Source organism: Tetrao urogallus, assembly GCF_951394365.1.
Source record: "Tetrao urogallus genome assembly, chromosome: 6".
NCBI classification, from domain to species: Eukaryota; Metazoa; Chordata; class Aves; order Galliformes; family Phasianidae; genus Tetrao; species Tetrao urogallus.
In genome coordinates this window covers 10,785,052-10,800,625 of record NC_136819.1, presented here as the reverse complement: position 1 = coordinate 10,800,625, position 15,574 = coordinate 10,785,052, and the positions used below count along the sequence as shown (strand labels likewise).

At 44.9% G+C, this 15,574-nt stretch overlaps 1 protein-coding gene across 3 annotated transcripts; it reads right to left on the bottom strand.

Annotated features, from left to right (window-relative positions):
* Window positions 1-3,867: 3,867 nt before the first annotated feature.
* On the bottom strand, window positions 3,868-15,555 carry CALCB (calcitonin related polypeptide beta; the record flags this gene model as incomplete). 3 transcript variants are annotated; one of them, XM_079537107.1, is made up of 4 exons in its annotated part: window positions 5,698-5,896; window positions 6,724-6,855; window positions 7,144-7,239; window positions 15,474-15,555. In XM_079537107.1, 3 exons carry the CDS (start codon window positions 7,227-7,229, stop codon window positions 5,698-5,700), a joined length of 417 nt encoding a protein of 138 aa, XP_079393233.1. The 3 variants fall into 3 exon arrangements, with proteins under 3 accessions (XP_079393234.1, XP_079393235.1, XP_079393233.1); XM_079537108.1 differs by lacking the exons at window positions 5,698-5,896; window positions 15,474-15,555 and adding an exon at window positions 3,868-4,030 and having other exon boundaries at window positions 7,144-7,229; XM_079537109.1 differs by lacking the exons at window positions 5,698-5,896; window positions 15,474-15,555 and adding an exon at window positions 3,868-4,027 and having other exon boundaries at window positions 7,144-7,229.
* Window positions 15,556-15,574: the final 19 nt, after the last annotated feature.

Genomic DNA, 15,574 nt, shown 5'->3' with positions numbered 1-15,574 from the left:
AAAGAGATCTAAATGTCTGGAAAGAACCACAGTAAATTCACTTGGGCTCTTTCAAAATGATGCTCTATTAGTACATGCAGTTGTGTCCTGGTGCGTGATCACGAACCAAAATCTCAGCTGGATCTAGGAATGGGCAAAGAGCACATGGCTGAACAGCTATAGCTCCTACATCCGTTTTGGCAGCTGAAAAGGTCATCAGGAGATATGTTGATGTTAAAGCTTCTGTTATCACTTGGACCTCACACACTTCTCAGCTGCACCCTGCAGCAGCACATCCACACCTCCCTGATACCCTGTGTGGTGCCACAGCCCTGGAAAAAGGCCCTGGGGACCTGTGATACCCTGGCAGACTACAGCACCCTCCTGCTGTCCCTTCTCCCACAAGGCTCTGGGAGGTGGGCATGTGGGATGCTCCATGGCACCAGCCCAAGGCCACCCCTGCTCATCTGGCCCACATCCCACTGGAAGCTGCACTCACCAGCAAGACAAAAGCAGGAGCATGTGTGTATTTCAGACGAGAGGTCTTCTGTAGGTCCTCACTGTGCTTATTTGCTGGCCACAAGATGGTGCCTTTCTACTTCCCATCAGCTTGGGAAGAAGACCAGGTGGAACTCATAATCTGCCTTAGGCTCACAGCATGCTTGTGTCTGTATCTGTTACTCTTAAAAAAGAAAAAAAACAAAAAACAAACAACAAAAAAAAACCTACAAATTCTGCAAAATAAAACCCCCAAAAATCTACAGTGATGGGAAGACAGTTTTCAAGAAATTACCCTCAGACAGTTCTGTCTCATAAATTTCTTCCCCGTTCGACTTTACTTGCAAAGCCCCATCCCAAAGACTTTGCTTGCACACAGAATAAAAAAGAAACAGGTTTGTCAAGAAAAGTGCATACTGACAAATATCTAAGAACATCAGAACCAGTCTATAAGCATGACGATACTGCCCCATAAACAATACAAAGACCTGTGCATGGCTAACTCATATTTGGCTGACTGAATACTGAATAACTTGGGTTTGATATCACTCCCACTTACTTCACCAATATTATATTTGCCACCAGCTTTCAGTATTGCAATTAAAATGGGAAAGTGAGTACAATAGAAAACATACTTTCCTTTACTAAACTCTAATTCCGAAATAGTAGACGTGGTCAGAGGCATGGGTTAAATAGTTGCACTGAATGATCTTAATGGTCTTTCCAACCTTAACAGTTGTATGATTCTCTATTTATTTGTTGAGAGTATTGCACTGATGTGCAGATGGGGAAATTAATGAGACAACTGAAGATACAACAGGCATAGATCTTGAGATGTGAAACTATTTATTCCTGAAGAAAAAGAAGAAAAAAAAAAAAAGCACAACAAAAGTTTGATCCAACTTTTCTCCAACCAGAACAACGTAAGAACCAAAATCACTACTAGAATGTCTTGCCTATGTTAGGCTTGTGACTTGATGTAGAACATTAGTCTGAGGAAATGAGGAAATCCCTTTGGCTGACAGGAAAGAAAATAGTGAGTCTGTGAAAAAAAGATCTGATTTTTTAAAAGGGTTGGAAACTACACATGAAGGAGCCTCAGATGTCTCTCAGCTGTAAACTGAAACAATAAACTGCTTGAGTGTCTGTTTTAAGGCCAGAAGGAGACCATGAACTTTACCTGGCTTCTTACTGAAAATGCATCACTGACTTACATGCACTCATCCTGGTAACTAGGCTTAGGCATTTTATTTTGGAGCAGATTAAGCTGGGTGCTATAGTAGGGACCAAAAACCACCTGCCACCTTTGTTCCAAGGCTCTACAGTGACATGGAAAGGAGTATTGTTGTGATCAGGTGACCTCAGCACATTATCCACGTTTTGTACAAAGAAAAAAAAAATGAGAAAAATATCTGAAATCTAGAGGAAAAAAATGCTTCCTGACTGCAAAATTGGGTCTTCCACACATGACCCAAGCAGGGTCATGCAGGGCAGGGCAGGGCATAGTCATGCAGTTGTAGTAAATACAGATGTAGTAAATCTAAGCTACTTCAAAAGTACACAGGAAAAAAAAAGTGCTAAACTGTCTCAGAGTAACAGATTTCTCAGCTGACCTAAGAAGAGGCCACTCACTCCGCACCCTTCCTTACCCACTCAAACAGTAGAACTTTCCCCCCTAGGCTTATATCTTCCACAAGTTATACCTACAAGGTCTGCTTTGTACGCTGACTTACTATAGCTGAAATGTCCCTCAAGGAGTAAAGCCACGGCCATGAATGAGCTACAGAAGCAGCATCAACACTGGGCAGCCTCACTGGCTTTATCTACACCTGGTTGACCTTGCTCCTCTTTTTTCCTATTACACCTGCAGCAAAGACAGACAGATGATATGATGATAGATGATATGATGAGGGGCTTAAATATCTACTTTACACAGTGAGCTTGGAGTCCAACTGTAGAGCACGAAATTTGTGTCTAAACGAACATCTGACTCAGCTACTAAACTGAAAAAGCAGCAGCTTTGTGGAGGGAGCTGGCAGCATCATTTAAAGAGCCATGGATTGCTTCCAGCTACCCTCTTCTCCACTTACTCTAATTATTTGTCCCTGATCCCTAAGTAGACTTAGGCTCAGGCTTGCTTAAAAGAAATGGATATTTCCGGAGCACCTTTTAAAATTCCTTTCTAATTTACCTTTTTAACCTTAAACACACAAGGCACGTTAGGCTGTTTCAGCCCAACTACAGCCCGTAGGAAAACATTCTGTCTTAACTCACACATGATAAACGTTGCCTCTGGACTCCTTTTTTTAGGCAGAAGTGTGACTTTTTGTTTTTAACACAAGTCTCAGTAAGCAGTACCCCACTCACTTACTGGTTTCTGAATGCATACTCTAAGGCTGCTCTTCTCCCAGTTTGGACCACTTGCCTGAAAGCCTACATCTACAGCAAATAAGGCTGTAAGAGACGACTGGGCCATCTAATTTGCAGTGATGCTGGGTTACTGCCAAAAGCTTCTGTAAGTGCATCCAAAATGAAAAAAAAATAATAAATAAATCAGCTTCTCATTCCAAGTGTATCTAAAAATACTTTTTTTTTTAATTTTGCTTAAATTCACAAATGATACAATAGTTAAGAGGTTGTTTTCTGTTTTTGGTTTGTTTGTTTTTTTAAACATACTGTACAATCAGGTTAGTGAAGTGTTTAACACCAAGGCACAGCACACCATGTTATACACACACGCCTTGCTAGGCAGCAGCTCAGTACAACTCCCCGAGTTTTGGCAGCAGCGCCAGGATAAATAGCATGGATCACATATATGCTAGAAGATAAATAATAGATGCTGTCACATTTTATTTGAAATAGAGTTGCATATAAAAAGAATATACAATAATTTAACTTGAATAACTAGAGTCCCTTGTTCTATACATAACAGAAGTGTTCTCGTTTTTGTCTTAAACAAAACGCTTTCAATATTAGGATGCAAAATTAATCTTTTTTGGCTGTCTTGATTTGTGGAGAAGAGTTCCATTCATTAGAAATTAAAGCCGAGTCCGCAGTTTCACATCAACCTGAAAGAAACAAACAGAGTTACCCATATGTTGATAATTAAACATTGCCAGCAAAATGAGAAAAGCGATTCCAACCATACAGTTGCAATTAGATAACACACTGTGGAGTTAGTTATCTAAGGGGAACACCTCTGAAAGTTCTTCTCCACAAACTTCATTAACATTTGTAACAGCTTTTTATACCCTCACTTATCCTATTTACCAGGGGTACTTTTACTACAAGCCTGTTACTCATCCAGCAACACTGAAGTTCTGCAAACTCAGGTTACCTGAAGATTGTTTATGCAATATATTTACCATATGCGTGTTACCATTCAGCTCTTTATATTTGAACGTTTCTTCTCCGCCTGCCGAAAGCCTTGGAGCCCACGTTGGTTGGGACAAAGTTGTTCTTGCCCACTCCTCCTGACCTGCTCAGGAAGTCTGCCAGACGATGGGTCACGCAGGTAGCTGTGTTGCACGCCCTTTTCTGTGCTGTTACACTGCTTTTTGAAAGGAGAAGAAAGTTAGTTCCCAAGTCAGTTTCCAAGGTCTCTACCCTGCTTGCAACAAGATGGCAGTAAGGGATGTTATACCTTAGAAAGCTTTTTCCACAAAAGCAAGGGCAGGCTTGCTGTATAGCAGGCATTTCATTTGCTCCACCAACAAGCTCTTTCTTCTAAGTATCAGGCTCAGTTTGTGAAAGGTAGACAAGCCCTTCTTGGGCAACTGAAGTGAAGACCAATTGGACCAAACCAGACTTTTGGGACATCTGAGCTGTTTCTTGTCTCCAAGGCACCATGGCAAGCACAGAGATGCTGGTGAGGTGCAGATCTGGGATATTTAACCAATCCCCCTTTCCTCACAAAACTGTGAGTGGCCCAGCAGACACTCATGAGCATTCAGAGCTGAACCACACACAAGCATACTGCTTCTGCATATCCAGTGGGAACATGGAAACATCTTTCTTGCCATTAGGCCCCAGTTCAGTACAGCTCATTGCTATGTAGATACTACACTGACTTCAGAATATCTTCAGATAAGCCCATGGCAAGTAATTTTTTTTGCTAGACAGTATTTCATGGCATACATTTCCACACAGACCTTGCTTGAAAATTTTCTACTAAAGCAAGGACAGGCATCTGAAGGAAGAACAATTTTGCTCAGAAAAGCATTGCAGGACAGTTCATTAATGGTAACAAATAATACTGTTTATAACACTGATGCCATGATTCAGAACAGGCTTCTGCTTACAGGATAAATATGATGTTGCAACAGAAGAACTGGAAATAAAGGTATGGAGCATACTGTGAGAAACAGCTAAAGTAAGCATTTCTTTGAAAATACAGGCAAAACTATCTAAACATTAAGCAATAAGAACAAAATAATTTAGCTTCTTTACTTAAAACATACTCAGGTTTCATTTACACTAGTGTGAAGACTTATCAAGTGAGAAGGAAAAAAAAAAGGGAGAGAAAATATGAAATTCTTACCTGTAAGTGTTCAGCACACAGTTCTAGACAGGATTACATTTCTAGTTTGTACAGCTCTGCATGAGCCTTTCTTGACTCCCTTGCATCTCAGGCTATTTACTAACAGGTTTGCACGCATGCTTGGTTACATCAGTGCATATATTGTATAATTCCCATGCACATGAATAACTTCTAAGACACCTTTGCATTTTCTTGGCTTATTAAACTTCTCTAGAATTTCTTGCATTGCCTCTCTTGAACACAACAACGTACAAAACCTCTCTAGCCTTATCTAGAAGTTCTAAAACAAGTAAACCAAACAGATCTAATCCTTATAGAAAAATAGGTTTATTGAACAAGTGCGTGGGCAGGCACAGAAAAAAAGAGTCTACTTGTACATTTAGTAGCCAGAAATGAAGAGCCTTTTCTAGATTCGTTTTTTTAAAATCAATACCTAAGAAAATCATTTGAAATTGAGGCGGCGCTGTCTATTTTTATTTATTTTTCCCCTAGCTTGATGTGTGTGTTATGTTCTGTCTTGCTAACATTAGGTCCACCTCAAACATTCTCTGTCAAAAACAGAATCAAAAGAACACAGCAGAGTTAGCAATCAAAGTTAGATCCACATGCATCAGGTTTAAAAAAAAAAAAAAAGGGGGGGATGGGGGGTGGGAAGGGAAAAAGGGTAGAAATAAGCACGCCTAGTTGTTTCCTAGGGTTTCCCCATAGTTTGCATAGCGTTCATGTTCCAGGTCATTCAGCACATTTCTTTTCTTGCCAGGAGTTCCAGCCCCGACGTCAGTACGAGGGTAAGTTTGCAATTTGTGCAACTCTTGAGACAGTTTGCCCAGCACACAAGTACTCAGACTGGCACAGCGTTTGGAAATAGGTCTATCCAGGCTGCAGGGGGGGAAAAAAAAAAACAAACATGCCCAAAAGAAGAATATTTCAAACGTGCACGGTCATGCATTTCTTCCCTAGGCAAATATCTGCTGTTAGGAAAATCAAAATAATACAATAAATAATACAAACGCAATAATATAAAAATAATCCCTCCACATCACGTTCCATGCAAGCAAGGTTCAGACAAATGCACTTGGAAAGAAAACCACCGTTTTCAATGAATTCATTTTGTTGAAAAAGCAAGCTCATTAGCCTTTAAGATGCTTGCAGTTAGGAGACAGCAAGTTTCACTCTCCATGTATTCAGCATGCTTTTCAGTCTGTCATACATCATCACCATGCTTTGCAATACAAATCCTATTAGGATAATGCAAACGTTCTTGCATGCCTTTGCTCCAGGGGGGAGATGGCGCTGCGTGCACTGGGAGGGCACCTCCCCTCTGCCAGGGGCTTTCCATGCCTTACAACAGCATGCACTTTCACGACAGAGAATCCAAGAGTGACTGAATGATCCCTAAATTCCCACTAAGAAAACATACCTTTTGCTGTATTTTTTTCCCCCCATAACCCCCTCATTCAAGCTGAAATCGCCCTCCACTTTCGGTTGTAAGAGACAGATAGAAGCAGGTTAACTAAGTGGAAGCCATTCTCCTGACACAAACGTTAGGATGTCTCTACATTATCCTCCTTTATTAATTAGGTGATCAGTTAACCATAACCCCAAGAAAACAAAAACAAAAGAGAGAGGGTCTGCTCAGGCGGCTCTCTGCGAAATGTTTGACATCCAACTTGCCCTTTTCCAACCCCCACAGTCGTTGTCCTTACCTGTTCCCCTCAGAGGCTTGCTCCAGCTCCTCTGCTGTCATCTGTATGAATTCTTTCACCAGCGCATTTAATAATCTCCGAGCTTCGTAATCACTGAGCGTCACTCGATCTGTTATGGACTCCAAGCCAGGTCTACGCAGAGGCAAGAAAATAGGATGAACACAGAGAGCCACGTAAAGGAGAGAGGAGCGTGCCCTGCACTGCTGTACGTCATCAGCGGTGCCTTTCACGGGTGTGAAAATGTAAGTCACACACATGCACAGCATTAGGTGTTTTATACACGTAGTTAGAAAACCAAGATAGCCTAGAAGAAGACAGCTTTCTGTAGTCTTTTTCTCTCCTAAAGCTCTTAAAAAAATAAAAGTTTAGTATTTCCAAACCATTCAGACAAAGCACTCAGCAATATGACCAGCTTCTTACCTGACTGGAGCTGCCTGGAAGCTGTCCATCTGGCACACAACCAAGGCATAAACAGCAAGGAAAGATGAAATCTTCAGCATAACCATGATTTCCTCTCTACAACAAAGAGGCATATCAAGCAATGGCTATTTTCTAATCATCTCAATCCTGTAAGACCTACTGAGGAGGCCATCCTCTGCTAGCCACAAGTTGCACAAGTGCTCACGGTTCTGTTTTACTGACTTCTTCCCCCTAACATTACCTTTAATCACTCCATTTTGCTTTGGCTTTCTTGGAATCTTAAGATAACTGAATACTATTACAGGGAATATAAACACAGTCTTTCTGAATTGCAGTTCTGTCCAGCTGCTTTCAGTCTAATGAAGCTTTCCCCCCAGACTGGGTGAAAACACATCCCCCTGTCTGCTACACAATGTCATTCAAGGTGTGCAATGTGAAGAGGCAGCTGCGTGAGAAGAGTCATGAGGAAAAAAAAAAATTAATGAGGAAAGAGAAGGAAAAAAATGCTTGCAGTTTAACGCTGCTAAGAATGAAGTGCCACTGCTGGCACTGTACCTGAAGCTGCTTGCTTCTTGGCAGTTAGCACACCAATGTCCCAGCTTAGATTATGCCTTAAGAACTAAGCAACTTCATTTCTATAAGCATTCCTACTCAGAAACTAGAGGGAGGAGAAGCTAAGCAAAACAAACAAACAAATAAAAAAACCTGTCGCAAAAGCAAACCCTGTAAAAGAAATCATAATCGAATTGCTTTGAGTTACAGCTCTGCTCCTCACAATATCAGCTCTCCAAGTTAGACAGGCGCACGGGTAACTGCCCCACCAGCTCTAGATCTCTCAGCCGCCCGTTCCCGGCCCAGTTCAGCCTTCAGATGCCCCAAGGCCACCGGCAATGCCCTACAAGGAGGCAGCCCCCCACCTCTCAGCCTGCAAGCGTCACAGGGATGGGGAGAGCGAGGGCAGGCTCCTACCTACCTGCTCCACTCGCTCGCTTTCTTTCTCCACACACCCACCCACAGAACTAACGCGTTACCGCCCCGCACGACAGCGTAATGACACGACAGAGCCGGGAGCGCCGCAGCACGCGGATCTTACCGGCGGTGCGGGTCAGAGCAGCGGTGCCGCGCAGATCGGAGCCCGTGCTGCTGCCGCCGAGCCGCGGTGCCGCGCGCTGCCCGCCGGCCGCCCTTTATACCTGCCGCCGCGGCAGCCTGCGTGGGCGCCCGCGGGGCCCCGCCAGCCAATCACTTCCCCGGCCGCCCGGCCCGGCGGTGACGTCATGCCCCGCTCGGTCCCACCGTCCCATTCACAAAAAAGCCGGCGGCGGCAGGGCGGGGGGAGGAGGGCGAACTGCCGCCCACGATGCCCGGCCGCACGCTCCCCAGCTCCCCCCCCCCCCGGGCTCGCTCCGGGCGGCCTCTGCCGTTCATATCGGCGCCCCGACGGCTGTGTTCGGATGGGAGGGGCTGCGGCCGCGAAGCCTGGAGCGTACGCACAGTGCCGAGCGGAGCCTGACGGGTCCCTGCCGGCCGGAGCGAGGAGCCCCGGGCGGCTGAGAGCGGCAGCCCTCGCCGCCTCCCCCCGGGCTCGCACCACGGTGGGATCCAGCAGCCCTCGAGGAAATCATCACCGTCATCTCTGCCGCCGCTATTACCGGCACGGGCAGGTGCGGCGCCTTCCGGCGCTCGGAAGAGGCGGGGGGGAGGGAGCTCGGGACCGCCGGGTGGTTGCGGATTACCGGCAGCTGCCGCGGCTCCACGCATCACCGCGGAGGACCCTTTGCACCTGCCGCCAGGATGTTTGCACGGGCGGAGGAGTGTTTGCCGAGGGGTCTCGAGGACCGGAGAGAAGCGGAAAGCCGCCTCCGGCCCGGGCGGGAGCAGGGAGGAGAAGAACCCACACCCCCGACTCCGCAGCCGCCGATGGGGCGGGTGGAAGGAGAAGGGGGAAGCGGCAGCCCCCGGCCCCTCTGGCTCCAGGCCCCCTCCCTGCGGCGCTGCCGAGCCCCGCCCGCGGTACGAGGTCGCGCACCGCGTTGCGCTGTCGCTATCGGCCCCCAGGCCTCGAGTGGGACTCGGCGGCCTCGCGGAGGTGAGCCGCGGGCGGGGTGCGGGACGGCTGGTGCGCTCGTTCCGTGCTCGGTGCGGGCGGGCGACTTGACACGGGCACTGCTGCCGCATCCTCTTGCATTATTATTTTTTTTCTAGTTTGTTTCACAGACGGCTCCTGATGGCAGAAGCAACGCATTTCACCTGCAGACGAACGAAGGTAGGGAGAAACGAGAACAGGTATTTCTTCGCTGTCTTGGAAGTTGGAAGAGGAGCACGGACGCGGCGCGCTGAACAGTCGATGGCGGCTTCTTCATTCTCCTCCCGCCCCGCAGCGGGGCACCGCGCTACGGCAGGGCTCTGCTGCCGCTTTTCCGCTCTCGTTCTGCAGAACGATGACTGCAAAACCGTTTAAGACGAACTGAGCCCGGCCCGGGGCTCCCCGTTACGCTGCCCGTTACGGCTCCCTCCCGGCTAGGCTCGTCCCACAGCCCTCCTGCTGCTCCCGCACGTGGAAAGTTAGTTTGTGATGCACGGCTGCGTGCCAAGGGAACCTTCGGTCTCCCGAGAGAAGGAACTGAAGTATTTAATTTTAAATATATTTCCGACACTTCTGTGCTGATTTCTCAGCTAGTCTTTCTGAGGTTTCATTTACAAACGTGAGGTAGCACCCAAAGGAACAGGTCGGCATCGCTTTTGCTGTTTCAGCGTGACTTGTGCAGCTCCATCAACAGATGTATGGTGTGGGAGCTCCACGACTGAACTCACAGCCCCAGCCTTCCGCCATTCCTTTCCCTTTCGATGTTAAAAATTAATCACACTCATTTTCTTTGGGGATTTATTTACTCAGCAAGGAATATTTATCTTTTAACCTTTAAAAAACCCAGACGACCATGTAGGAATAGAGTATCTCAGTTCTTTAGAGGGATAGCAAGCTGTATTCCATCTTACAGCCAACTCCAGTCACTCCAAGTACTTCTCTTGCCAACATAACAGCCCCGGGCTGGAGCCCGCAGGATGTACTGATCACGGATTTCAGATGCCAGCGTTTCTACTTTAGGCTTTCACAGGAAGAAACATAAATTTAAAGCAACAGGTATTAGTGCTAATAGATAAACTTTTGTGAGCGTAAAGATGAAATAGTATTTGGATGTTGGCAAGCGCTTTGGCTGCTCCTTGCCAGCACTAATGGAGGGACTCCCAGCTCCTTCTGTTTTTTTTCCCCACAGTTATACATCAGCTGGTCTCATCAGATAGATTTTCTTCCTCTCTTCTCTTATACATAAGATGGAGAAGAAACAGCTATGAAAGAACTCCAAAGATGGGATTGTCTAGTTTTAGAAACTGCCCAAAAGTGGCAGGGTTGTTATGGGATAAAGGTCTCCTGCTGCTGGATAAATCCAAAACCAGAGGTTAAGTATTTGTGGGAAAACTAGTGCAGTGGGTACCTGTGAGCACTGCCCTAAGGAAACATGAGGTTTACAGAAGCAAGGATCTGGTTCTGCTTCCTTCAGTGCCTGATGTCAGGTGAAACAATCAGTTTGTACAGGTTCAAAGGAGATGAACTGAAGAGCTACAGAATGACTTGATTTTTTTTTTAAATAAGAAACTAATACAATACAACCTGCAGCTCCAAATAAAAAAAGAATTTCCTCTTTTAATTAGTTTGTAGGGAATCAGAAAAGGCTGCTCTCCTTTCAATTGACTTTCTTTCTCTACATTTGATTGAATTTCTTCCAATATCCTACTGTATGTTGTTTAACTATACATCTTGAAGCACAAGCATTTGTTTTTCTGCTATAAATATTGCCATCGTGCCAACAAGCCATAGACATTGCAGTGAGGTTCTTAAATGTCACCTGATCTGCAGAGCAGGATGTTTCATGTTAAAATGGGTTATAAAAGCTACACAGCCTTTCTGTCTCTACCTGTCCATGTTCCAGGTGGATGCCTAATTCAGCTTCATATCTCCACAAATGGCTGGAAAACACTTCCAATGAAGAAGATGACAACTCATACAGGGGACAGTGAACGCTGCTGAATACCCATGAAAACATCGTTCTAATGTGTGATCTCAATCTGCCCCACAGAAAATTAATCAGGACCTGAGTTAGCCACATGGTGCTGTATTAAAATAAAGTTGTTTGTTAACAGGAATGTCGTGTTTAAGGCCCTGGAGCTAATCCTTACACTCTACTTGCTGCTGGTAAGACCTAGACCTCACGGTACTCTGTTCAGGGTAGCATGACATACCTCAGAAAGACCTGGGCAACTTGGAGGGAGTCTGGAAAAAATCCAGCATTATTATTGGAGCCTGTAAAGTGACTTAGGAGGGAAAAAAAAAAGAAAGAAAAAAAAAAGAAAAAAAAAAAGACAAAGGAAACATGAAGATTGGGGAAACAGCAGAAGGAAAGATCATGGAGAAAGATAAAAACATAAATACTTGCTACAAAGAAGTAATAATGTGCTCAAAAAAGTAAAAATATATGAACTTAAAAGACAACAGTAGAAATGCTGCACATTAGAAAGAGCTTCCTACAATTGAAATTAATGCTATACAAGAACAATTTCTATTGCACTAGACTAACAGTTTCTATGCCACTGTAAGGCATGGTAGTCTAACATCTGTCAGGAATGACATCGTGTAGCTAATATTCATTCTGGGAAGGGAACACGATCAACTAAACGAGCTTTCTTCATCTCTTTCATCTCCAGTTTCTGAGATTCTGTAATTTTAACAGCTAGAGACTTAAACTCTGAAACATAACACCTTACCTATCGTCCAAACTTCTACTAGCATTGGTCTTTAGATCTTACCTCCCTAAATTATCTGATCCTTTCCCAACCACAGCCTTCAGAAGGCAATGTTCATATTTAGACTAAGCTCATGTCAGATTTCTCAGCACAAATTATATTTTACCCATCCATCCTGTAGTTTCATTTAAATTTGGCAAAAAAAAAATGAGTTCGTCTCTTTAGAAAAATGCAGCATTTCAGTGAGAACCAGAACATGGATACAGATCCCAACACCAGAGGGTTCCCTTTTTAACAGCATCAGCATTCAGGGTGCTTCAGTGACTCGTTTCTCAAGAAAGGAACTGTTATTGAGCTAATTACTGGGAAATCTATGAATCAGTCTGGAAGCAAATTCAGATCTTCCAAAATGCCTTAGAAAAGCTTCCAGACTGAAATATGGAAGACATTTTAAACAGAAGATCGATGCTGGATTGTTTTAATCTCACTGAAACGCTCCTAATGAGCTTTGGCTTTGAAGTACTTTCCCTGTATATACTCAAAAACCTGGTGCAGAATAATCTTTTACAACAAAGTGGGTCACGCTGTGCGGCACTGAGGGTTCTATGGCAGGGGAGAAGGGGCAGACCATAAGGAAGCTGGCTGTGGCTCCATCGTCTTCCATCCTGCAGGCTCGCAGAGGCTGCAGGCCCAGTTCATGCCACCTGGCAACGCTTCCACCCTTAAGAACTGGCAAAACTCTGCAGTACTCCAGCCAGACCCAGTTCTGTTCCAGGCTGTACCTCCAGTGCTCTGACAAGGGGAATCCCTGAAGGGGAGATTTCAGCTCACCAAATTCAGCCACGGACAGACTCACAGCATGACCAGGCTAACACAAAAGGGACAAACTGCATAGGAGAATCTCACTCTGAAACACAGCACCTATTTCCACTTCAGTTTTACACGTTCTCCAGCTGAGATAGGAGTTGAACAAACTCCTTATCTGGAAAGCAGCCTCAGAACTGAAAACAGGCCTTGTTAGGCAATAGCACAGTTATAAAACCTTGCTTTGATCACTTGCACAAGTGCTACGCTACTATCTTATATGTCATCAGAGCGTGTCAGCAAAAATCTAGTGAGAAACTGTCTGGTGAATCCTGAAGTTAACCCTGTATTTGTTCTTCACAAGATACTAGGAGCCTGGGAAAGCTCATGTCAGTATTTCATTCTTTGTCCCAATAGTAGAGGGAACCCTAACTGTGATTAAGCCACAGCGTCATTTAACAGTTTGATCAGCCCATTCCAGGACCATTCTGTTGACCCCATGCAGTGGGCTGCTACAGCCATAGGTCCCTGTTGTTGCCAGCAGTGCCACGTGTGTGGGGAGGACCAGGTGTAATAGTTTCTCAGCTGGCTGTTTAACTTTTTGACTCTTCACAAAGAGTGCTGGACAAAGAATGAAGCCTGCTTTGATACAAGTTGGTGAGATACTTGATGGAGCTTGGAAGCAACTTTATCTTCCTCCCAAGAATGTAACAGAGTTGTCATTGGACTTTGAATATTGTTACTGAAAGAACAATCCCAGCTACAAGTAGATTTCTTCAAATTCCTTCTGAAGTCAAAACTATGCACGTGCATAGTCACTTCCTTTCAAAGAACTGCCTTCTGCTTTTCTGGAGAAGGCAGGAACGTAATCTTTGCTGTTACTTAATTGCGTCCAACTTTTCCTTACAGGATTTATGGTGCAAAGTAATTGTGAATTGTGATGACCAGAATGTTTTAGAATTTAATAAAGATACACACTTTAATGGGTTTCCTTACTCAGCCATCATTTTTTATAATTGAAATCACAAAACCTTTACTCATCCTATGAGTTTGCTCATTTGATCATCTGTGATTAAGATGAGTAAAACCTTCCCAAAGTAGCAATTCAGCACAAGCTACCCCCACACTCTCAAAAGAATGAAAGAAATATAAAAAGATCAGTGAGGAACTGGCAAGGAATCCATCTTGGATAGCCCAATGGGTTCTTGAATCCCTGCATCTCTGTTCTTACGTGATGTCATCTGTCTGCAAAGCTTCTTTTATCACTTCTGACAACTTTCAGTCATACTTATCCATGGCTTTCAGTCATACTTTTCCTCCATTTAATCATTCTTTAGAGACTGTTGGATTTTTAACCTTGGTAGATTCATCACCTTTTGGCTTGACCAAATCTGATATAACAGCTCTGCAATCATGTGCTTCATTTCTCGTCCTCTGTTACAGCGAATAGCACCATCTTCTTTCCTCCATCACCACAGGGTCTAAATACTATGATAAGATCAGTTTTGATTGTTCTCTCCTCCACTTGAAAATGACTGTTGGGCTTTTCTGTACCTCCTTTTATTTCTGGGATCTTCCTATGCTATGTTTGTTTTCTGTTTCTCCTCCCCAGAACGCTTGCTGCCAAGAAATCAATCACTTTTGCTCTCTTTTCTTAGACAGATGCTCTGGAAATCATCTCTGGGTGCATGTGATGTATTACACACTTAAAAGCAAAAATCAAAGCAATTGCAGCTAGGCTATGTTTCCTCAGACACTCTGAGAACTATTCAAGTGTCATCTGATCTGGGATAGGTATATTTTGATCAGCTCATCTGTGTACCTCCATTCACCTAAATATGCTGATGATAAACCCCTTCTTCCTTACTTAAGTAGGTTTGAATCCACCCATTTGAGTTTGTGTGTTTCAGCACAGCTGCTCAAGCAAATTACAGACCTTTTTTTTAATCACTTCCCCTCATTCTGCCTCTGGTTGGAGCCAAACTGAATCTGTTGCCCACTGGTGAGAAATCTTAGGGCACTGACACGTTGATGTTTTTGCAGGCATGGCCAAAGTAATTCAGTCAAGATGACAGGAAATTTCATAATGAGACAAAGTGTGAGGGAAGGGATTGCACTGCTTTACACTGTGCTGGTGCAACCTCACCTTGAGTACCGCATGCTGGTTTGGGTGCCACAATACAAAAAGGATATAAAACTACTAGAGAGTGTTGAAAGGTGACAAGAAAGATGGTGAAGGATTTACAGGGGAGGATGTATGAGGAGTTGCTGGGTCCCTCGGTTTGCTCAGCCCAGAGCTGAGGAGCTGAGGAGAGGCCTGATGGCGGCTGCAGCTCCTCACAGGGAGCGGAAGGGCAGCGCTGAGCTCTGCTCTGTGTGACAGCGACAGGGCTGAGGGGAGGCTGTGCCAGGGGAAGGGCAGCTGGAAATAGGGGACAGGTTGTGCACCAGAGGCCAGTGGACATAGCCCAGGCTGCCCAGGGCAGCGGTGATCACACCAATCTACTGGAGTTCAAGGAGCATTAAGGCAGCACTCGCAGACATAGGGTCTCATTTTTGTGTGGTCCTGTGTACAGCCAGGAGCTGGAGTTGATTACTCTAACGGGTCTCTTTCAACTCAGGTTATTCTATGGTTCTGTGAGATAACTTGCACCCAAAATGCCAGGCAAAAGGCCACACCTTATCATTTCCCAGTCCCCTTCCTTTCCCCATCCCAGTCACAGTACCTCCTCTCTGTGCTCTCAAAGTGATGCCTTTGCCGTGCTTGATTTTGTCTTCACCTGCCTTCTGAGCAGCATCAGGGGCCATCCTCAGCCTCTGGGCCATG